At 40.8% G+C, this 19,022-nt stretch overlaps 1 protein-coding gene across 8 annotated transcripts in view; it reads left to right on the top strand.

Moving 5' to 3' along the window:
* LOC143892429 (ubiquitin carboxyl-terminal hydrolase 26-like) overlaps positions 1-19,022 on the top strand; it is a 67,928-nt gene that overhangs the window by 16,036 nt on the left and 32,870 nt on the right. For all 8 annotated transcript variants that reach the window (XM_077397046.1, XM_077397044.1, XM_077397042.1 and 5 more), the window contains 5 exons: positions 401-509; positions 7,092-7,273; positions 7,763-8,047; positions 8,165-8,372; positions 18,528-18,599. In XM_077397046.1, the coding sequence (XP_077253161.1) occupies positions 401-509; positions 7,092-7,273; positions 7,763-8,047; positions 8,165-8,372; positions 18,528-18,599 (856 nt within the window). The remainder of the gene's footprint in view (positions 1-400; positions 510-7,091; positions 7,274-7,762; positions 8,048-8,164; positions 8,373-18,527; positions 18,600-19,022) is intronic.

Genomic DNA, 19,022 nt, shown 5'->3' on the forward strand with positions numbered 1-19,022 from the left:
TGCCAGCCCTGTTTACTCAGCCTATGAAACCGTACCATAAGTTTAAAAGAAGCAGCCTTCTACTCCAATTGTCCTATTTGTTGTCCTCCTACACATGCTTATAATATTAAACTTCATAAATTGGGTCCTAAATTTTGGGGTGGAAGATTCTTATTTTATCTTTTTAAAAATTTAAGAATTATACTATGCTGTGTGTTAACATGGTACCTAGCAAAACTATTTTGGTATGCAACCTGCATAAATACTAATTCTGTCTTCTATCGCCTGTCTATCGCCTGTTCAAATTATTTGTCATCTTTGAAAAATTTCCCTTTTAACTTTTTATGAATTTTCATGGTACATTAATAAGAGGATTCCCTTGGATTCTGCGGTCTTAGTTTTACATTGTAATGTCCTGCAGTACTATCGACAACACACCAATTCAGTGCTTACATGGAAGAGTCCCGATTTCAAAGGTTGGCACCATGAAGCGAGTGTCTAACAAAGCTTGGCACCAGTTGCTCTCCAAGGTGTGTTGTAATGGACTTTTATTTGACGTGCATCTGTCCTACAACTTGGTTATCCTACTCATGAGTCATTTGCTTTTTATAGATTAGATGAGCAGATATTTTCCCTTTAGCATGAGTTTTTAAATATTGTTCCATTGGATTATGGCGTGGCCTTTGAGGCATTGCGTGTTGGTGGCTGTCATTCATATTTTCATCATCAATACTTGCACCGCAAGTGGGGTATATTTATTTATTGAGTTTATTTGCTTTCTTTATAATATGTGATTGTGTGGATGATAATTGAACTTGAACTAGGGCAATGATAATTTGTAATGGCATGTAGACAGGTTAGTCTTGCTACTTGTACCACAAGATAACCCTGGTTATTTGTCTTTTAGAATAAGACTTTTCAGGTTATGTGCATTCAAACTTAGTCAATTAAGATATCTGGCCTGTGTTAGCTAGGTATGGGCATTGGCAATGACCCATTCGGTCATTTAAGATTCTTCACGACCAAGGTTTAAAATTTCGGTTTCGTTGTCGGTTTCGGCTGAAACTGAAATTTCAGCAAAAATTCGGTACTAAAAAAGTTTTGGCCAGGTTCCAAAATTTCAGCTGAAATTTAACAACCGGAAAAATTCAGAAAAAAATAAAAATAAAAATAGAAAAATAAAAAATTTCGGCCCAAATCCTGGCAGACACCGAATTACTCTACTTTCAGTGCTGACCCTGGCCAAAATCCGACATTTTGGCCTGAAATTTCGGATTTTGGTCGAAGTTTTAAACCATGATCACAACGTGTACTATAGGTGTTGGAGAACATTTCCTACAATATGCATGATAGATCCATATTCCTTTTACCACACAAGTTGCTATTGGACAGTTTTGTAAGCGACTCTTATTGACATTGTGAGGGAGAGGTTTCCACTTTGACAATCCATGTCCATCTATTGTTCAATAGACCGTTATGTCGTCTGGTAGGTGTTTAGATTGAAGTCAAGTTATGTATTTTTTTTTTTTTTTTTGAATGGTTACTGAATTCAATAAAAAGGGAAAGACCGAGAAAGTCCCCTCACACACCCCACTACACAAGCATAACACATCAGCAAGAAAAAAAATACAAAAAAGAAATTAAGGGGGCAGAAAGTCATAAAGCTCCAAATCCTGCTTCCCAGCACCAGCTTTAGCCAACTTGTCAGCTACTTTATTAGCTGATCTTCTTACATTTTGATACGCCATAGAGCACCCAAACGTTATATCCTTTATTTCATCGAAAAAACGAAGAAATCTCCAAGGAGGAACCAACGAACCCTTAAGCCACCTAATAACATTTAACGAGTCTCCTTCCACAATAGTGCTCGCCAACCTCTCACTCCCTAGGAGCAACATGCCTTGATATGCTGCTCGAACTTCAGCTTCGTTCGAATCAGCTACGCCGATAGGCCCAGAATAAGCCTGCAAAACTTCACCAGCAGAATTCCTTAAAACACCCCCGATCTCTGCTAGGCCGGGGTTACCCATGCTTGACGCATCAAAATTCAACTTGGAAAAGCCAACAGGTGGATTGACCCACTTCTGTAAAATTACAGAATCGGGTACTTGACTGTTGCAGACCACTTTCCACCCCACCCACAAGTTGTAAGCCGATACAAATTTGAAAATTGGCAGCGCCCTTGCCCATGAAATCGATAACGCAACTACCTTAATATATAGATAGTAAGAAGAATTTGCACGCCCTTCGAAAATCCTATTATTTCTTTCCATCCATAGAACCCACATCAAGTAATGTATCTGCATGGGAAAATTCCTTGACACTATATCACAGCTATTAGGCTAATTGGTTCAACTTAGTTTATAAGTAAGTTGAATTAGCTACATATGTTGCTTATTTGCCCCTGGATTTTCACATGTTTGATCAGAAATTTTGCCAACTGTATTGCATAATTACTTTTATATAGTTATTGCATTAGATAAAAAGGGTTTGTAAAATTAATTTTCTCAATAAGTGGGTAAATGCTTCTAGAAATAATTAGTAAGCTTCTATGGCCTAAACGTATTGCTCGTGTGGACTGGAATTCACTGATTTCAGTTTGAGTCATGAGTGTGTATGCTATCATGTTGAGATAGGATGACTGGTGCTGGTCTGATTTTGTGCACGTCCCTTTGTAAAGAAAGTTTGGAATGGAGGCTCATGACTCAGATCCTGTTAGTATGATAGAGGACTTAATTATGCTTGTTGGATAATCTTCCATTATGGAACTAATCCAATTAATTAAGGGAATTAGTTTGTTAGTTATGTGACTCAATGTCACTGCAATTGTTAAGCAATGACAATTGTATAAATATAAGCAAGAATGACATTATCTTAGCACTTGCACGCGTAGAGATTAAATAGTCAATATGTAGTTTTTAAGAATGGAGTCAATTGTATTACTAGTGGTTTTGACTTAGAGTTTACAATAAAATGTGTACCTTTCTTACTCCACAATCTCAATCTGGTATCCTGTCAACCTGATACGTCTGCTCTCTCCCTATTGTCTGTACTTTTCTTTTTGACGAATGTGATTAAAACATTAGCTGAAGCAAAATAAAAAATTACAAAACATCAACAGGCAATGATTTCCCAACATAAAACTCAGGCCTAGATACTCCCGACATGGCCAACTTATCTATCAGATCGTTAGCACTCCTCTGAAATACGCTCAAATGAAACATCCAGCCCACGACGTATGTCATAAGTATAGTTCTTGAGAACTTCTCGTCAATGGAAAATATCAGGATTTTTTTTTATTATTATTTTATTTATATCAGGAAAAATGTAAAAAACTAAATTATTTAAAATTATAAAACATTGAATAAATAATAAGTATAGAACTTAAGCAAAAGAAAAAAAAATGGACGATAACCAATCAGCCACATTGCAGTGTCTCATCTAAATTTTTTATTTCCCCACTTGTATGCTTGCAGTTTATGCATATTATGAGAAATCTAGCTTGGGTATGCATGCTTATATTTTCTAATTGGACAATAATAGTGAATTGCATGATGTAAAACTTGCCTGCGTTGTAAAACATAACGTTTGATTACATCGTTGGTAGTTTTTTATTGCAACTCGAACACACATGGGGGAAGTTTTCCATGAAAATGCTATTCAATATGAAGCATTCAACATAATTTAAATATAAAATTCCAGGAAATAGAAGGATGTGAACCGAAGAGTAGATTTTATTTTACACTGAAACCTTTCGAAGGAAAAAAAATTCAATGGAAAAATTGTCAGCACATCCAAACTTGGCATAAGATGTATAGACCCTATTTCAATTTCAATTCCCATTCCATATCCTTCGTCTCCATTTGTTGATTTTGCTTCCTTTTTCTTCTCATAGATTCGAAGCTGATGAACTGGGCCATCACAAGATCTACTTCTATAATGTTACATTTGTGCTCTACATGTTGGATTGGTGGTAGTGATATCCGTTCATTACCCTTTCACCCCACCAGCCACTCCTGGTTTTTTTCTCTTGGGTTTTGATGCGATCAATGCTTTTAAAAATGGGTTTTGGGCTATGTTGCATCAGTATGGGTAACAGTATCGGAATCCGACATGGGTATCGAGTGTCGGATTTGGTAAACCTCAAAACAAGTCATTCGTGGCTTGCCAAAATATTTTAATCAATTCTCAAATTTAAATATTTTACCTAATAATATGGTTATAACAAGTAACATATTGAAAATTTTGATAGGTTAAGTAGATATAGTGTTGTATTTACATTTAAGAAACTTACTATTATGATAGGTATAGCTCAAAACATGTGGCAATTGTAAAGTTGTTTGTGGTAATAGTATTAAAAAAAAGAATCAAAGATATCTAGAAGTGTCTCTGTGAATCATGAGTATTGGAATCTGAGACATGTTCGGCACGGGTACTTCAGGTACTTCACCCATTTATAAGAATCCATGTAACATGGGTTTTGGGTTTCAAGAATGATAGAAGTATACTACCCAGCTTCCAAAGTCATGGGAGAATACGTTGTTCCAGTTAAACAGAAGACAAAAATCCTTCATATACATAGATTCTATACCCTATAAGGGTAATGATGATGACCCCTTCAAGCACATAAAGAACTCAATGTGAACTCACCTAATAATTGGCTAAATCGTAGAGGTAACCCCAAGTGACTCTACTATAAGTAGCTGATCTCTTCCGTCTCTCCCTCTTTCTTCTTTTTCTCCCCCATCTCTCGCTGATCTTTCTCTCTTCGATCGTTCTCCCTCTCTCCTTTCCTGATATCCCTTTCTCCCCCTATCTTCTTTTCTTTCACTTTACTGATCTCTTCGTATTCTCTCTCTTTCTGCCTTTTCTTCTCCCCCCCCTTTCTTCCTCTTTGGTCTTTCTTTCTCTTAGATCTATCTTTCCTTTTTTTTAATCTTTCTCTTTCTCTCCCTTGATGGGCAAGGGAGGTGTTAGTGGCCGGATGATGCCCTGAGTTGGGCAGACCTTGCAGGGGATGCAGCTAGGGCTGGCAATTTCACCCGAAAAAGAGGGGATCCGCCCCGCCCCGCCCCGTTTGGGGCGGGGATTCCCCGATTTGATAGGGAAAGGTGAAGGGGAAGGGGAAGGGGAATTTAAAAATTCCCTGGTGCGGGGAGGGGAAGGGGAAGGGGATGTAGTTGTCCCTGCCCCGCCCCGCTCGCCCCGTTAATCAATGCCATTTTTTTTATATATTTTTAAGTGTTTTTTTTTAAGGAAAACTACTAGAAACTCTGTGGATCGGCTACAAGATTCCCCCAAACATAAACTTAGCTTGTCTTTTCCTTTTAATTAGCTTCTGAGAGCATTTTGGGAACTATAATAACCTTTTGACAGATGTTGAAATAATAAAGACAAGCTGAGTGTATGCCATTATCAAAAAATCGTAGTGCCAACATCGGTGGCGAAAATAAAATAATAAATTGCATTTTGATTTTGGTTAGGGACTTAGGGTTTCCTTAATTCCTTCCCACGAAAGAAGCATTGCTCAGGTTAGGGACACAGTTCACTTTTTGCATTTTGGTGATTCCCAAGCCTCTAAACATTGCTCAGGCATCTATTTGGGTTTATAACGCCTGTTGGTGCGACTGCTACGAGGGCACTCAAGAGTCAAGTCAGTACTTCAAGGGATTTTGCTATCTTCTGAAGAGTAAGAAATATATCTCCTTCGTCTATAAGTATGTTAGTTTATAACATTTTTATATATTGAAATTGCATCAAGTTGATTAGGGACACCCATCATCAGTGTATCAATGACTAAAGAGGGGGTGATGTTGGAGCGGGGCGGGGCGGGGCGGGGCGGGGATTAGATATTCCCTGCTGGGAGGGGAGGGGGATTCCCCACCATCCCCGCAGAGGGGAGGGGAAGGGGAGGGGGGAAATTCCCCGCAAAGGGGAAGGGGTAGGGGACCCCAACATCCGGCCCCGACCCGCCCCGTTGCCAGCCCTAGATGCAGCAATGGTGGCTGGAGGTGCGAAATGGCCGGATCTGGGTCCGAGTGGGCCGGATTTATTGGGGAAATGATCAGATCTGGGTTGGGTGGATGGAGAAAGTGGGCTGATGAGTTGTCGGAAGTGGTGAACGTGGTAGGAGTGTGAAAAAGGGTGGCCGGATTCGGGGAAAAAAAGGAAGAGGTTGGATGTGGAGGGCAACGATGGGGTTTGATCGAGGTGCAAGGTTGGGGCTAGAAGGGTAGGATTATGGTGAATAATGGTGGGCTCTAGGATTATGTGAAAATAAGGGTAGGATTAGGATTTTAGGTTCTGGTGAAGCTGAAGGGGAAGAAGTTAGGGTAAAAATGGTGGTCTCTAGGGTTAGATTAGGGTTTTTGGCTTGATGGTTTAATGGGGATCCCCCGGAATGGGCGGTGGCGCAAGGTAGAGGCCGCCGATGATCGGATTCGATGGATTGGCTATCGTGCACGGTCAGAGGCACACAATAGCTTTAGGCCTTTGAGCGGGATTTTTAAAATTTGAATTAGCCGGCTAGAAAGTTGTGGAGCAGTCTGAGTGTTGTGGCAGGTCACAACTATGATTTGATGGGGTCCACAAATATGGTACTTTCAAATGAGACCATTGTGCAATATAAAGGAAAGGAAGGGAGAATGCTGAAGGCATTTTCAGCTGCCGTAGTAGATGAAGAATTCAAAAGGGAAGTGAAATACGTATTCGGCAGGGTGGCAACGCATGGAAGTGTAGAACTCGTTGTAGTGGTTGACCCAAAAGATCATTTTTTGGCTTTTTACTGCTCTAGGAGCATGCTCCTAGCCACCCTTAATTGATTCTAAGTAATGCAAGTAGGGACCCCTGGTCCCCAATGTGATCTTCGTAGCATCAATGAAATTGTCAATTTAAAAAAATAAATAAATAGCTGACAACAATCTGATAGTAGCACATGCATATTGCTAAAGATAACGGACATTAATTACTATATGACGGTTGGTAATTGATTATTTTTGTATCATTGTATATATATTGTCTGTTACAATATTTTTTCAAACTTCTCTACCCATTTTCTTCTATTTATTTGCTAATTTTATTTATGTTTTAACTTGTCATTTATATATATCTAGTATGGAGGAGGGCCGGAATTGAGCAGTGATGACTACTGCATTGATTGCCTCAAGGATGGGGCAAAGACTATGGTCTGCATTGATAACTATAGGGATCGTAGAGCGTCCATGAAGGAACTTGCAGAGGCTGCACTTGCAGGAACTTGTCTTGAAGGGAATTTGTATTATATATCTAAGGCATGGTATTGTTTTTCTATATCTGGTGTCTCCTTCATTGTTCTTTTATTTCTTATTTTACTTAATGTTCTCGTATGTTTTTGTGAGTTATATATCGTTCTGCCAATCAATTTTCAGAAACTTCAATTTGACTTGTGAAGTTGGCCTGTTTCTCAGATTTAACCCAAAAACTGCATTTTTTCAAATTTACTCGTAAGCAGCTATGATATCAGCATCATTTCACCTCTTCTTCCAGTTTATATAAGCAGGAATATGCTCTATGTTTTTACTAAACCAACAAAACTGTGGAACTTTTTCTTTTTTCTTTTTACTTATTTTCCATTTCTTATAACCGGTACGAGTTTACTTGCTTTTTACAAACCATTTATTCTGGCTTTTTTAAATACTGTTATCACACTGCTGTTGTTTCATATTAACTAGCGTGTTTTTTCTATTTGTTTCATTTAGTTTTTTTTTTTTCAATTCTATCTATGTAAATCTGGTTTGTTTTGTAGGTTGTTACAGTGGATACGTAGGAAAAACATTGATACACCATGTGATGCCGATTCTGGACCAACAGCTTCTCTAAGATGCCCCCATGGGGAACTTCTGCCGGAACAAGCTGTTGGAGCGAAGCGTTTGTTGGTTCCTGAGAATCTCTGGCTCTTTCTTTGTGAAAGTGCTACCGCAGTGAAGGCTGATGACCCTTTGGGTTGTTCACCCTTTCCTTTGGATTCAGAAACTTGTACGCTTTGCAACAAGGAGCTGACCCAAGTGGCATCTTTGGAGGATAGCCTTAGGTAACATTGAAGATTTCTTAATGTGTGTGTGTGTGTGTGTGTGTAAGTTCTAAGATTTCTTGACAGTTGAATGCTAATATTCTGGTTTAATTGCTTATTTCATTGTTATTGCTGCAGAGCGGCCAAGATTAAACAGCGCCAGAATCATGAGAAATTATTTCAGGGGAAAAGTATTCCACTTTCTCCTGGTTCTAGGTATCACTTATTGCCTTCGTCATGGTTGTCCAAGTGGAGAACTTATATCACCTCAAGTGGGAAAAATGTTTCTTCTTCTGTAGAACCTGATAGTCTGGATGACATCCTTGATTCGCTTAAATGCGATAAGGTGAATTGCTACTTTGCATTCTTTTCTATCATTGGTTTTCAAGTTGTTTCATCAAGCTTTTATTTTTTTTTATTTTTTTCGTACAAGGTATATTGGTGCTAACTTGGCTTCCTAGTACCTTTCCATTTTCTCGCATAAATCAGATGAGAGAAGTGATTTTAGATAAACAATAATTAGAAATACATGAAAACAAGTGACAAGGTAAAATTGCACCAACAGTTTATTTTCATTAGGGTGGCACTGCTAACATGATATGGAGGGAAAATGATGTTGTAAACAGTTAATATGATTGTTTATTGTAGCTCGCTATTGGTGTAGGCAAGGGACATTAGCACTGTTCATTTTATGGTTTCCTTGGGCCCCTTGCGGCTTGACCTATATGTCCTTTTTCCTTTCTCACTGACATGGTTTTGGCCGAAATTTAAAACCAAAACCGAAATTTAAAAATTTTGTCTGAAATTATAAGAGGTAGAGCGAAATTGCCATCGAAATTTCCACCAAAATTTCATTTTCGGCTGAGGCCACAACCGAAACTGAAATTTCAAACCTTGCTCACTGGTACAAACATGATCCAGTTGCATTTATACAGCCCATATGGTGGTGGGCCTGGGAGTGTGCGAGGTGCACCTTGGAACGTATATATATATATATATATATATATATATATATATATATATATATATATATATATAGAGAGAGAGAGAGAGAGAGAGAGAGAGAGAGAGAGAGAGAGAGAGAGAACATTTCCTACACACTTGTGTAGGTAAGTTACCTACGCACTACCTTAAAATACAGTGGGGGCCCACATTGTTTGGGTGATCCAAATAATTCATTTGAATGGTCCTCACATAGATAGGGTGTCCACAAAAAATCAGATCCATAGGATCATCCTAACGTTGTGGACGTAAAATGGACGTGTATAAACCTTCACAAATTAGTCCATTTTTTGCCTCCATAGTTTGAATGGTTAGGATGATCCTATGGATCTGATTTTTTGTGGACACCCTATCTATGTGAGGGCCATTCAAATGAATTGTTTGGATCACCCAAACAACGTGGGCCCCCACTGTATTTTAAGGTAGTGCGTAGGTAACTTACCTACACAAGTGTGTAGGAAATGTTCTCTCATATATATTGAAAGTTGACAAATATTTTCATTGATACTGTTAAAGATACATTGGGGACCAGAGGTCCCATCTTGCATTACATAGTATTGATAATTCCTGGCGAGGAGCATACTCCTGAGCCAGGGAAGCTAAAAGAAAGTAAATAAAAGGAAAAATTTAGGGTCGCACCATTCTGCATCGTGCCCTCTTCACTGGCTTGGCACTGTCGCCCAATCAAAAAGAAATCCCCTTTCTTCTCCCTATGGAACTGACCTCCTCTATTAATATTTTGAAGAAACATCCAGTAGCTTCTCACATCAAACCTTCACACTCCTTTTCCAAGAATTTTTTTTTTTTTTTTTTTTGAAATGGCAGGGTGATTTCATTAAAAGGAAGAGGGCCGAGATGGAACCCAACCAAAATTACAAGAGAAACAAAACAACAAAAACAATACAAAAACTTAAGGGGAAGGAAGTAAAAAATAGTAATATTTATCCTTTTCCAAGAATTTAAATCCTGCATCAAAACAAACAAATGAAAAAACATCCAGGCAAATATGCCTCGCGAAGCGAAAGACCGTGGTCTCTCAAGCTATTGAGGATCTATTTCAATGTTATTCCCCATCTAGATGACATTAGTGCTCATCATCTGAACTACGACTAGAGGTTAAGTTTCCACTTAGAGCGAAACGTTGAACCTCCTCCTTAACCTTTGTGATGGAAAGACATAATGGCATCCCGCCTAAGAAATGCTTGCATCGAAGCAAACCACAACTTAACCTCAGAATTCCAAAAAGAGAACAATATACTATCCCACGCAGCTCCATCTTCAAAACTCTAGTGAAGAAACATCAACCCCTACTAACCTCTCTCTCTCTCTAGACACTTGCTACTTCTAGAATCTGAGAAACAACTAATTCTTCCAACCATAGATTACCAAGAACCCTCCAACCCCAAATTCCTACAGACTGACCTTCCATTTCCTAATTACACAACCAAAAGCTTTTCCAAAAATCCAGACACGAGCGAACAACAAAAAAACAAAGAGAAAGACTCAAAAGCTATTTACAAAGGGGAAAATGACTCTAATTACTGGGATTGATAGGCCCTCCCTTTTCACGACTGTAACTTTTACTTTTTTCCTCTTTCTCACTCGGATATCTGTCCTCCGTTCCCAAACACCTCCTCATTTCCTCTACTGATTCCTCCTGTCCCATAGATATCGCCAATAGCCAGCATGTCATCAATTTCATCAGCAGTGATGTCTTCCTTCTTGGCAGGAAAGGTCATGGTTTCCTCCAGGCTGACCATCTTAACCGTCTAACCTTCCTTCTGTTCTGACTCCCAACGCAACCTCCTTGCCTTCCTCTCTTCTTCCAAGGCCTTTTTGAAGTGCGGGCGTTTATAATCTGGGACACAAGCTTCTCTTGCATGTCTCTTTCCTGTTAGACGGAAGAACTCTTCTTCATTCTCTCTAGCAGCTCTTTTGAATTCTTTCCACTCTTGCTTTAGAATCTCCATCGCTCTCTCTTTTGGCGTTGGTGGACCTTCATATGTCCTTTTCTCGTTGTCCTTGGATATTTTTTTACTTTCTTCTACTGGATCTTCCCATACTACTTTCCTTTTGCCTCTCCGATCCTCTCCATCACCTTCACCTGATGATGAAACGACGCTCGGCTTGTTAAAGTTTTCCGTCGCCCTTTGGATCACATAAACAAACTTTTTTTTTTCTCTTCTCGTCCCTTGCTAAGCCGCCCTGTAACTTTCTTTTAAAGATACGAAGACCGCCTTTAGTAGCCCAAAGCGACGACGGTTTGAAGTAATGATTATTTCCTTAGGGTTAAAGCCACCTCGCATGAAGAAAGCTTCTTCTTTACGGAAATGTTTCGGCTGCTCACGTTTCCGTTGGTTGTGACTCCTGTTAGCCTCATCTCGATTAGATTTTCCAAAATCGTTTTCGTAGCTATCATTAAATTTCCTTGAGCCCGTCAAACTCTTGCCGATTTCATATCCATACTTCCACCTATTCAATTTCTATTGACCTTCCTTTGTGTGCCACTTGTCCAAAATATTAATGCTCTCTGTTTGCCCTTTAGAACAGATTTTCCTTCTTTTCTTTTAGGACTCGACGTTCGAGTCACTGACACCTGTGAATCGATTAGAGTACACTTTTTGATTCAAATTTGTTACGTGAGAGAAAGAGAAAAGAGAATAGTGAGTTAGGGATACTCCCCCTCACAAATGTATTTATATAAAGGCAAAGATAAGTACAACGACAACTATGCCCTTAGGCAAAAGCACTATATCCAACACTCCCCCTCAAGCTAGAATGTAGATATTATACATTCCCAACTTGCTACAAATATCATTTAACTTCGACTTAGGCAAGGATTTGGTGAAAATATCTGCTAACTGGTCCATAGATCTAGTAAAGGAAACATGTATCTCGCCCCTATGGATTCTCTGACGAATAAAATGGCAATCAACCTCTATATGCTTGGTTCTCTCATGGAAGATGGGATTGGTGGCTATGTGAATCACAGCCTTATTATTAAAATAAAGCTAAGTTGGAGAAGAAGAAGAAAAACCAATCTCTGGCATGAGGGAACGTAACCAAAGAAGCTCCCCACTCATATTTGACATAGCTCGGTACTCTGCCTCGGCGCTGGACTTCGAAACTACCTCTTGTTTCTTACTTTTCCACGACACTAGATTGCCGCTAACAAAGGTACAGTAACCCTTGGTTGATCTCCTATCTGCTGGAGATCCTGCCCAATCTGCATCACAATATCCTTCCACCCTGACATGCCCATTTTTCTTGAATATCAAGCCTTTCCCTGGTGCCCCTTTCAAATAGCGGAGAATCTGAACTACCGCTGCCCAGTGAGAGTTACGTGGAGCACTCATAAACTGGCTAACTACTCCAACTGCATAAGAGATATCTGAGCGAGTGACAGTGAGATAAATAAGTTTCCTAACCAGACGACGGTACCTGCCAGGGTCATCCATCAAGTCTCCCTCTTCTGAAAGCAACTTGGTGTTTGGATCTATGGGAACACCAGCGGGCTTTGCCCTCACAAATTTAGTCTCCTTTAACAGATCTAGCACATATTTTCGCTGAGAAAGAGATAGACTGCTGCCAGAATAAGCTACCTCAATCCCTAGAAAATATCGTAGGCGACCAAGGTCCTTAGTGGAGAATTCTGCTTGCAAGAAAGTCTTCAGTCTCTGTATGCCAACCGTATCACTGCCTGTAATAATAATATCATCCACATAGACTATAAGGAGAACATGTCCTGCTCCAGAGTGACAACTAAAGACAGAGTGATCAACTGCACATTGTCTCATACCAAATCGCATGACAACATCACTGAATCGCTCAAACCATGCTCAAGGAGACTGTTTGAGCCCGTACAAGGACTTGCGCAGCCTGCAAACTGAGGAGGATATATTCCTTGAGCAATATATCCTGGAGGTTGCTCCATATAAACCTCCTCAGTCAAGTCACCATGAAGGAAGACATTCTTGATGTCAAGCTGATAGAGAGGCCAACCGCTGTTGGCAGCAAGAGAGAAAGATCCTGACAGAAGGAATTTTGGCAACGGGGGATAAAGTCTCCATGTAGTTAACGCAGAAGGTCTGTGTGTATCCTTTGGCTACAAGCCGCGCCTTAAGGCGCTCAATAGTGCCATCTGGTAAATTCTTGATGGTAAACACCCATCTACAACCAACAGGATGGGCCCTAGAAGGGAGGGGAACTAGATCCCAAGTGTGATTGGACAGCAGAGCAGCCATCTCAGCCTCCATAGCAGCTCGCCAGCCCAAATGAGCAAGGGCCTCAGAAACCGTCCTGGGTAAAGAAACATAAGACAAAGAAGAAACAAAACCACGAAACGTAGGAGTGAGGATCAGAGGAGACGAAAGAAGAAATGGGGTGAGCGGTCGTACGAAACCGGGTACGTGATGCAATGGGTGAATCCACTGAACTATCAGAAGAAGGTAAAAGAGATACCTCAGAGGAGGAGGATGGGATTGTCGGCTATGAGGGTGCTAGCTTGAGCTGCGTGGAATGGATATCACGTCGCTGATAAGTCCGTGTAACCGGGGAGGAGGAGGATGAGGAGGAGGGGATAACGAAGGAGACTCAATAGGAGTAGGAGTGACATGGATATGGGAAGGAGGAGGAGGTAATGAATGAGGGCACAAAGAAGGAGGCTGAATAGGACTAGGAGTGACAGGGATAGAAGTAGGGGGTTGAGTCAAGGAAGGAGACTCAATAGAATCAGGAATAAGAGGAGGAAGAAGAGGAAGTAGAGTAGGAGGATCATGAAATGGAGGAGTTGAAAAGAATGGAACCGACTCGAAGAAGGTGACATCGGCCGAGGTGAATAGCCTGCGCAATCGAGGGCTATAGCAACGATAGCCCTTCTGGGTACGGGAGTAGCCCAGAAAGATACACTTTTCCGCCCGAGGATCAAGCTTATCCCGGGCAGGAGAAAGATTGTGTACAAAATAGACAACCAAAACTCGGGGGATAAGAGGGAAGGGATCATTCTTAGGTTGGAGAATCGAGAGGGGAGAGGAGCCATCAAGCACAGAGGATGGAAGGCGATTGGCAAGGAAGCAACTGTAAGAGTCGCATCACTCCAATAGGACTTAGGGACGTGCATTTGAAAGAGAAGAGATTGGGTAATGTCAAGAAGATAACGAATTTTCCTCTCAGCTACACCATTTTGCTGGGAGGTGTAGCCACAGGAGGACTAATGAATGATGCCGTGGGAGGAGAGAAAATTGGTGAACTCAGTAGAAAGGTACTCACGGGCATTATCAGTGCGTAAACATTTAAGAGTGTAGTTATATTGAGTAATGATTTCAGCATAAAAGGTGCGAAATGCATGAAAAACCTGTGAGCGATCTTTTAGTAAATATAACCAAGCTACACGAGAGAAATCATCCACAAATATGATAAAATATCTGTATCAAAAAACAGACATTGTCCTCTAGGGACCTCACACATCAGAATTTACTAAAGCAAAAGGACACGAGACTCGACTAAGGACCCTAGAGGGAAAAGACACACGATGGTGTTTCCCAAGCTGACACGATTCGCAATCAAAAGGCTGAAGAGGAGAAGACATAGTAAGCATCTGCCGAAGCTTCTGGAGAGGAGGGTGGCCAAGACGTCAATTCCACAAGTATGAGTCGACGGAGCTGTGCAGAGCAACACGAGGAGAAGCACCATTGAGATGATATAGTCCATCCACCTCACGGCCCGAGCCAATCGTCCTCTTAGTCGTGAGATCCTGAAAAACATAGTAGGAAGGAAAGAATGAGACGGGGCAATTAAGATGCTTAGTAAGTTGACTAACAGAAATTAAATTGAAAGGAGACTTAGGGACACAGAGAACAGAAGATAAGGTGAAATCCGTCGATTGTCCCTAGGGATCGGAAAACCCTAGGGCTCTGATACCATGTTAGGCGAGAGAAAGAGAAAAAGAGAATAGTGAGTTAAGGAAACTCCCCCTCACTAATGTATTTATATAAAGGCAAAGATAAATACAATGGCAACTATGCCCTTAGGCAAAAGCACTATATCCAATAAAATTCAAGAGCTGGATTTTTCAACGGCTCTTTTTCTTTTTCTTTCCTTTATCAAGAATTACTTTTCCTTCGGCAACGGGATGCCGGTACTCTATTTGTCATCCTCCTCTCAGAGTCCAATGATTTACCCTTTGTTCGCTTCTCCAAAGTGCTGTTTTTCATTGACATTCATCTCCACGTCTACCATCTTAATTCTTACCTGGAAGTTCTTTGTTCCTACCTTCAGGCTAATAAATGGAATCTGGTATTTCCAGTCTTAGCTGAGGCATAAGCCATACAATGATCGTGATTCCCCGTTAGCTGGACCTCAATCACCTGCCCAAAGTGCTTCCCCAAAGGCTCTATTGTTGAGGAAGTCCATGCGTGTAGCGAGATATCATAAAATTTGATCCATTTAGCTTTTGTTCCAGTGCCAGTGCCAGTGCTGGGCACTGGACTCCAAGTCTGCAGCAAAATGAGGTATCCCCCGAAGGCGTCATTTCCTCTACTAAGAATCTCTTTTGCTTGTACTTCCGATTCAAAATTGAAAAGAATTAACGATGGGCTGATGTGAAACAGTTTTGCTAACAGAGGTAGATCCCAAAACGTTTTTACCCATGACCATACCTCTTCCAGGATCCATGAGTTGTTTCTCATGCAACCCACCAAACAGCTTCTGAGGGCCGATTTACGCTCCTCAACATGCTCCAGCAGTATTCTGATCTCCGGTGGGCCACTGCAGGTTTTTTTGGGGTATTTTATTCTTACCTCCTTTGAGAGTAATACCTCTTGCTCCTTCTTACATGGTACCGGGCACTTCCGACATTGATTGCGACTCGCAAAATTCTTATAACCACAGCCTGGGCATTTTCAATCTGACTGGAGAGAAGAGGTATTCCAATAACTCCTCTCCTCCTGTGTGTCAGAACTTCTTCTAACTCCTACATGGTAGTTTCGTAAGAGGGACTCCCTCACATCCTTACTTTCCGAGGCTACATAATTATCTCAATTCCGGTTAATACACTTCTCTTCATCAGCTTCTGGAGGAAGATTCTGAAGATCATACTTCCATTGGAAATGAGAGAGCTGTATTTTCTCAACTTATGTCTACTGCCATGATTGATGCAAACAATTACTATCCTCTGTGGAAACCTGAATCAAACGGGTGACTGACTTTCAGATCGGTGTGGAACTCTGTTCGAATTCACCATCCTAAAGTTTATTGGGCTTCTACTGTCTGGTTTAAAGGTCATGTCCCCAAGCATAGCTTTACAGTTTGGCAGGCTATCCAGAATCGTCTTGCCACCCTAGATGGATTACTGTTTGTTGGAAACTCTAGAGAAACTTCATGCCTTTTGTGCGGTTCTGATAGAGAATCCGTTAACCATCTGTTTTTCCAATGTGCATTCTCTTCTTGGATCTGGAGATCCATCCTCTGGAGGTTTAATAACTGCAGAAAACCAATGAGAACCATAACTGAGGAGGAGGAATGGATTCGCACCAAGTTTCAGAGGCAAGGGGCAATGCGCCACTGCAATTCGAGTAGCTTTTGGAATTGCCATTTATGTTATCTGGTCTGAGCGGAATACTAGGCTTCATGGAGAGAGCCTGGCAATCACAAGCAAATTATCTTGAGGAGGATTCTCGGAATCTTGAGAGATAGAATCCTTTTCCTCAAGCTTCCAGATGAGCCTAATCAGCAGATTTTGATTCTGGCAAGGAATATGCGATGGCCCCTCTTCTGTGAGAATCGCCCCCAACAGCAATGCTCCTGGGAGAAGCCTGATTCTCACTCGATAAAGCTTAATTCTGATGCTTCTATGATTGGCGACAATGCAAGTATAGGTGGGATTCTTCGAAACTCTAATGGGGAATCAGTTGCTTTATTCTCGATGCCCTCTGCTCCTAATCCCTTTCATATTCTGGAAATGGAAGCAATTCTTCAAGGGCTTCATTTGGCACATCGAAAAAACCTCAAGAATTTATGGATCGAATCAGATTCCATGGTGGCAGTGAACATCCTAAACAGAGAGATTGATTGCCCGTGGAAAGCTAAGCACTTGCGGAACAGAATAAATCTGATGTTACAGAACTTTCATGAGTGGAAAGTTACTCATATATGGAGGGAGGCTAATCAACCTGCAAATTTTCTATCTAAATTGGATTGCCCATGTAAGGGGGAGGACATAGAGTCTATGTCCATCCCTCATGCTCTTTTGGATCTCATTTTGCAAGACTCTATAGGGACTTGTTATTGTAGATTGTAATTCCCTCTTTTTATTTATATACTCTGGTCGGGGTCCTGCCTAACCCCAGCTTGCCCATCAAAAAAGAAGAAGAAATGATTCCTTGGGTGGGGATGTAGCAAATCGATAGTACGTTTTCCTTTGGATACTGATCGTTCTACTAACCCCAGGCGCTGAGCCTCTCTGTAGAAGAACCCCAAGAAATATGAAAATTGAGGGTCTGTTGGTTTTCTGCTCAGTGATTTGGCTGTCTTAAACTATGCTGTCTTGAAAATTTTTAATCTCTACCTTTCATTCCTCTGCCGACGTGGGATCTTTGTTTTCGTGTGGAACTCCAGCAATCTCCCCCTCCACGTGAAAGCAACATGGGATCTAGGAGGTTTTCCATCCCGGGTGATTCTCTTCGCCTTCGAAGGTAGACCGGAGTTACCATGCCTCGGCTCTGATACCCTTTGTTAGGACCCGGGTGGAACTCAACCTTAGAAGCTGATATATATATGAGAAAAGAGTTCCTACTCGACAGAGTAGATAACTTATCTACTCAGTGGGCTTAAAATACAGTGGGGGCCACATTGTTTGGGTGATCCAAAGCATTCATTTAATGGGCACTGACCTATAAAGAGAGGGTGTGCCCAAAAAACCATCTCCATAGGATCTTCCGAACCCTTCGATTTGTGGAGGTTAAAATGGACAAGTATAAACCTCCACAAATCTGTCCGTTTTTAACCTGCACAAATTGAAGGGTTATGATGATCCTATGGAGCTGGGTTTTTGGGCACACCCTATCGATGTGGCCCATCAAATGAATGCTTTCGATCATCCAAACAACGTGGGTCCACTGTGTTTTTGGTCTGCAGACTAGAGAAGGTTCTATAGTCAACCGACTAGAGACACTTTTCTCATAAAGTGTTCCTGAGCTATTGCTTAAAAACACGTGGGGCCCCACATTTTTGGGGGATCCACATCATTCATTTGGAAGGCCTTTCCACGGATAGGGTGTGTACCAAAAATCAGCCCTATATATATATATATATATATAGGAAAACTGTTTGTGAGCTCGAGCTCATATAGCTTATATGAGCTTGAGTGCCACAAACACACCACATTTTTTGGGGTGATCCAAAGCATTCATTTGGAAGGCCTTTACATATATATATATGCGTCCGTGCTTGGTTTTTCATATTGACTATTGAAAGTAATCTTTTATTTGTTTATTTTATGCAGCATTCACGACTTCTAGAAAGGCCTCTCGATCTAACTTGCAAACGTGGTGTGATTGTCCAGAGGATATCTGCTGTAAGTAACTGAAGTACTTCTGTAAACTTTCTGTCATATGTTGTCAATGCTGCTCACATTTGGGACTCAGGAGCAAGCTCTTTAAGTATATAACTAGTTTCCTCGCCTTGTTGTGTCAGTTTCTTTTTATAAAGCCTGTTTTTAAACTTTGTAACCAAATCCAATGCACTGTGAAACACTTGAACTACTGTGGACACCTGTCATTGATATGATTATGAGGAGAATCATATATTTATGAGCATGTCTAAAATAAAAAAAAGAATCATATATATATGAACCGAACAGTTGGATTGGATTATGGAATATTATATCCTGGACGGAGCTCAGGATGTTAACTAGAACTACTTATGGTGCATGCTCGCGGCAATTATTGTTTAGTTTATACATCTTTGTCCTTAGGTTTTGGTACTCTTTGATGGTTGC

The sequence above is a fragment of the Tasmannia lanceolata genome, unplaced genomic scaffold (genome assembly GCF_043159265.1).
Source record: "Tasmannia lanceolata isolate RefF3 unplaced genomic scaffold, GAP_Taslan_0.1 ptg000015l, whole genome shotgun sequence".
Taxonomy (NCBI): domain Eukaryota; kingdom Viridiplantae; phylum Streptophyta; class Magnoliopsida; order Canellales; family Winteraceae; genus Tasmannia; species Tasmannia lanceolata.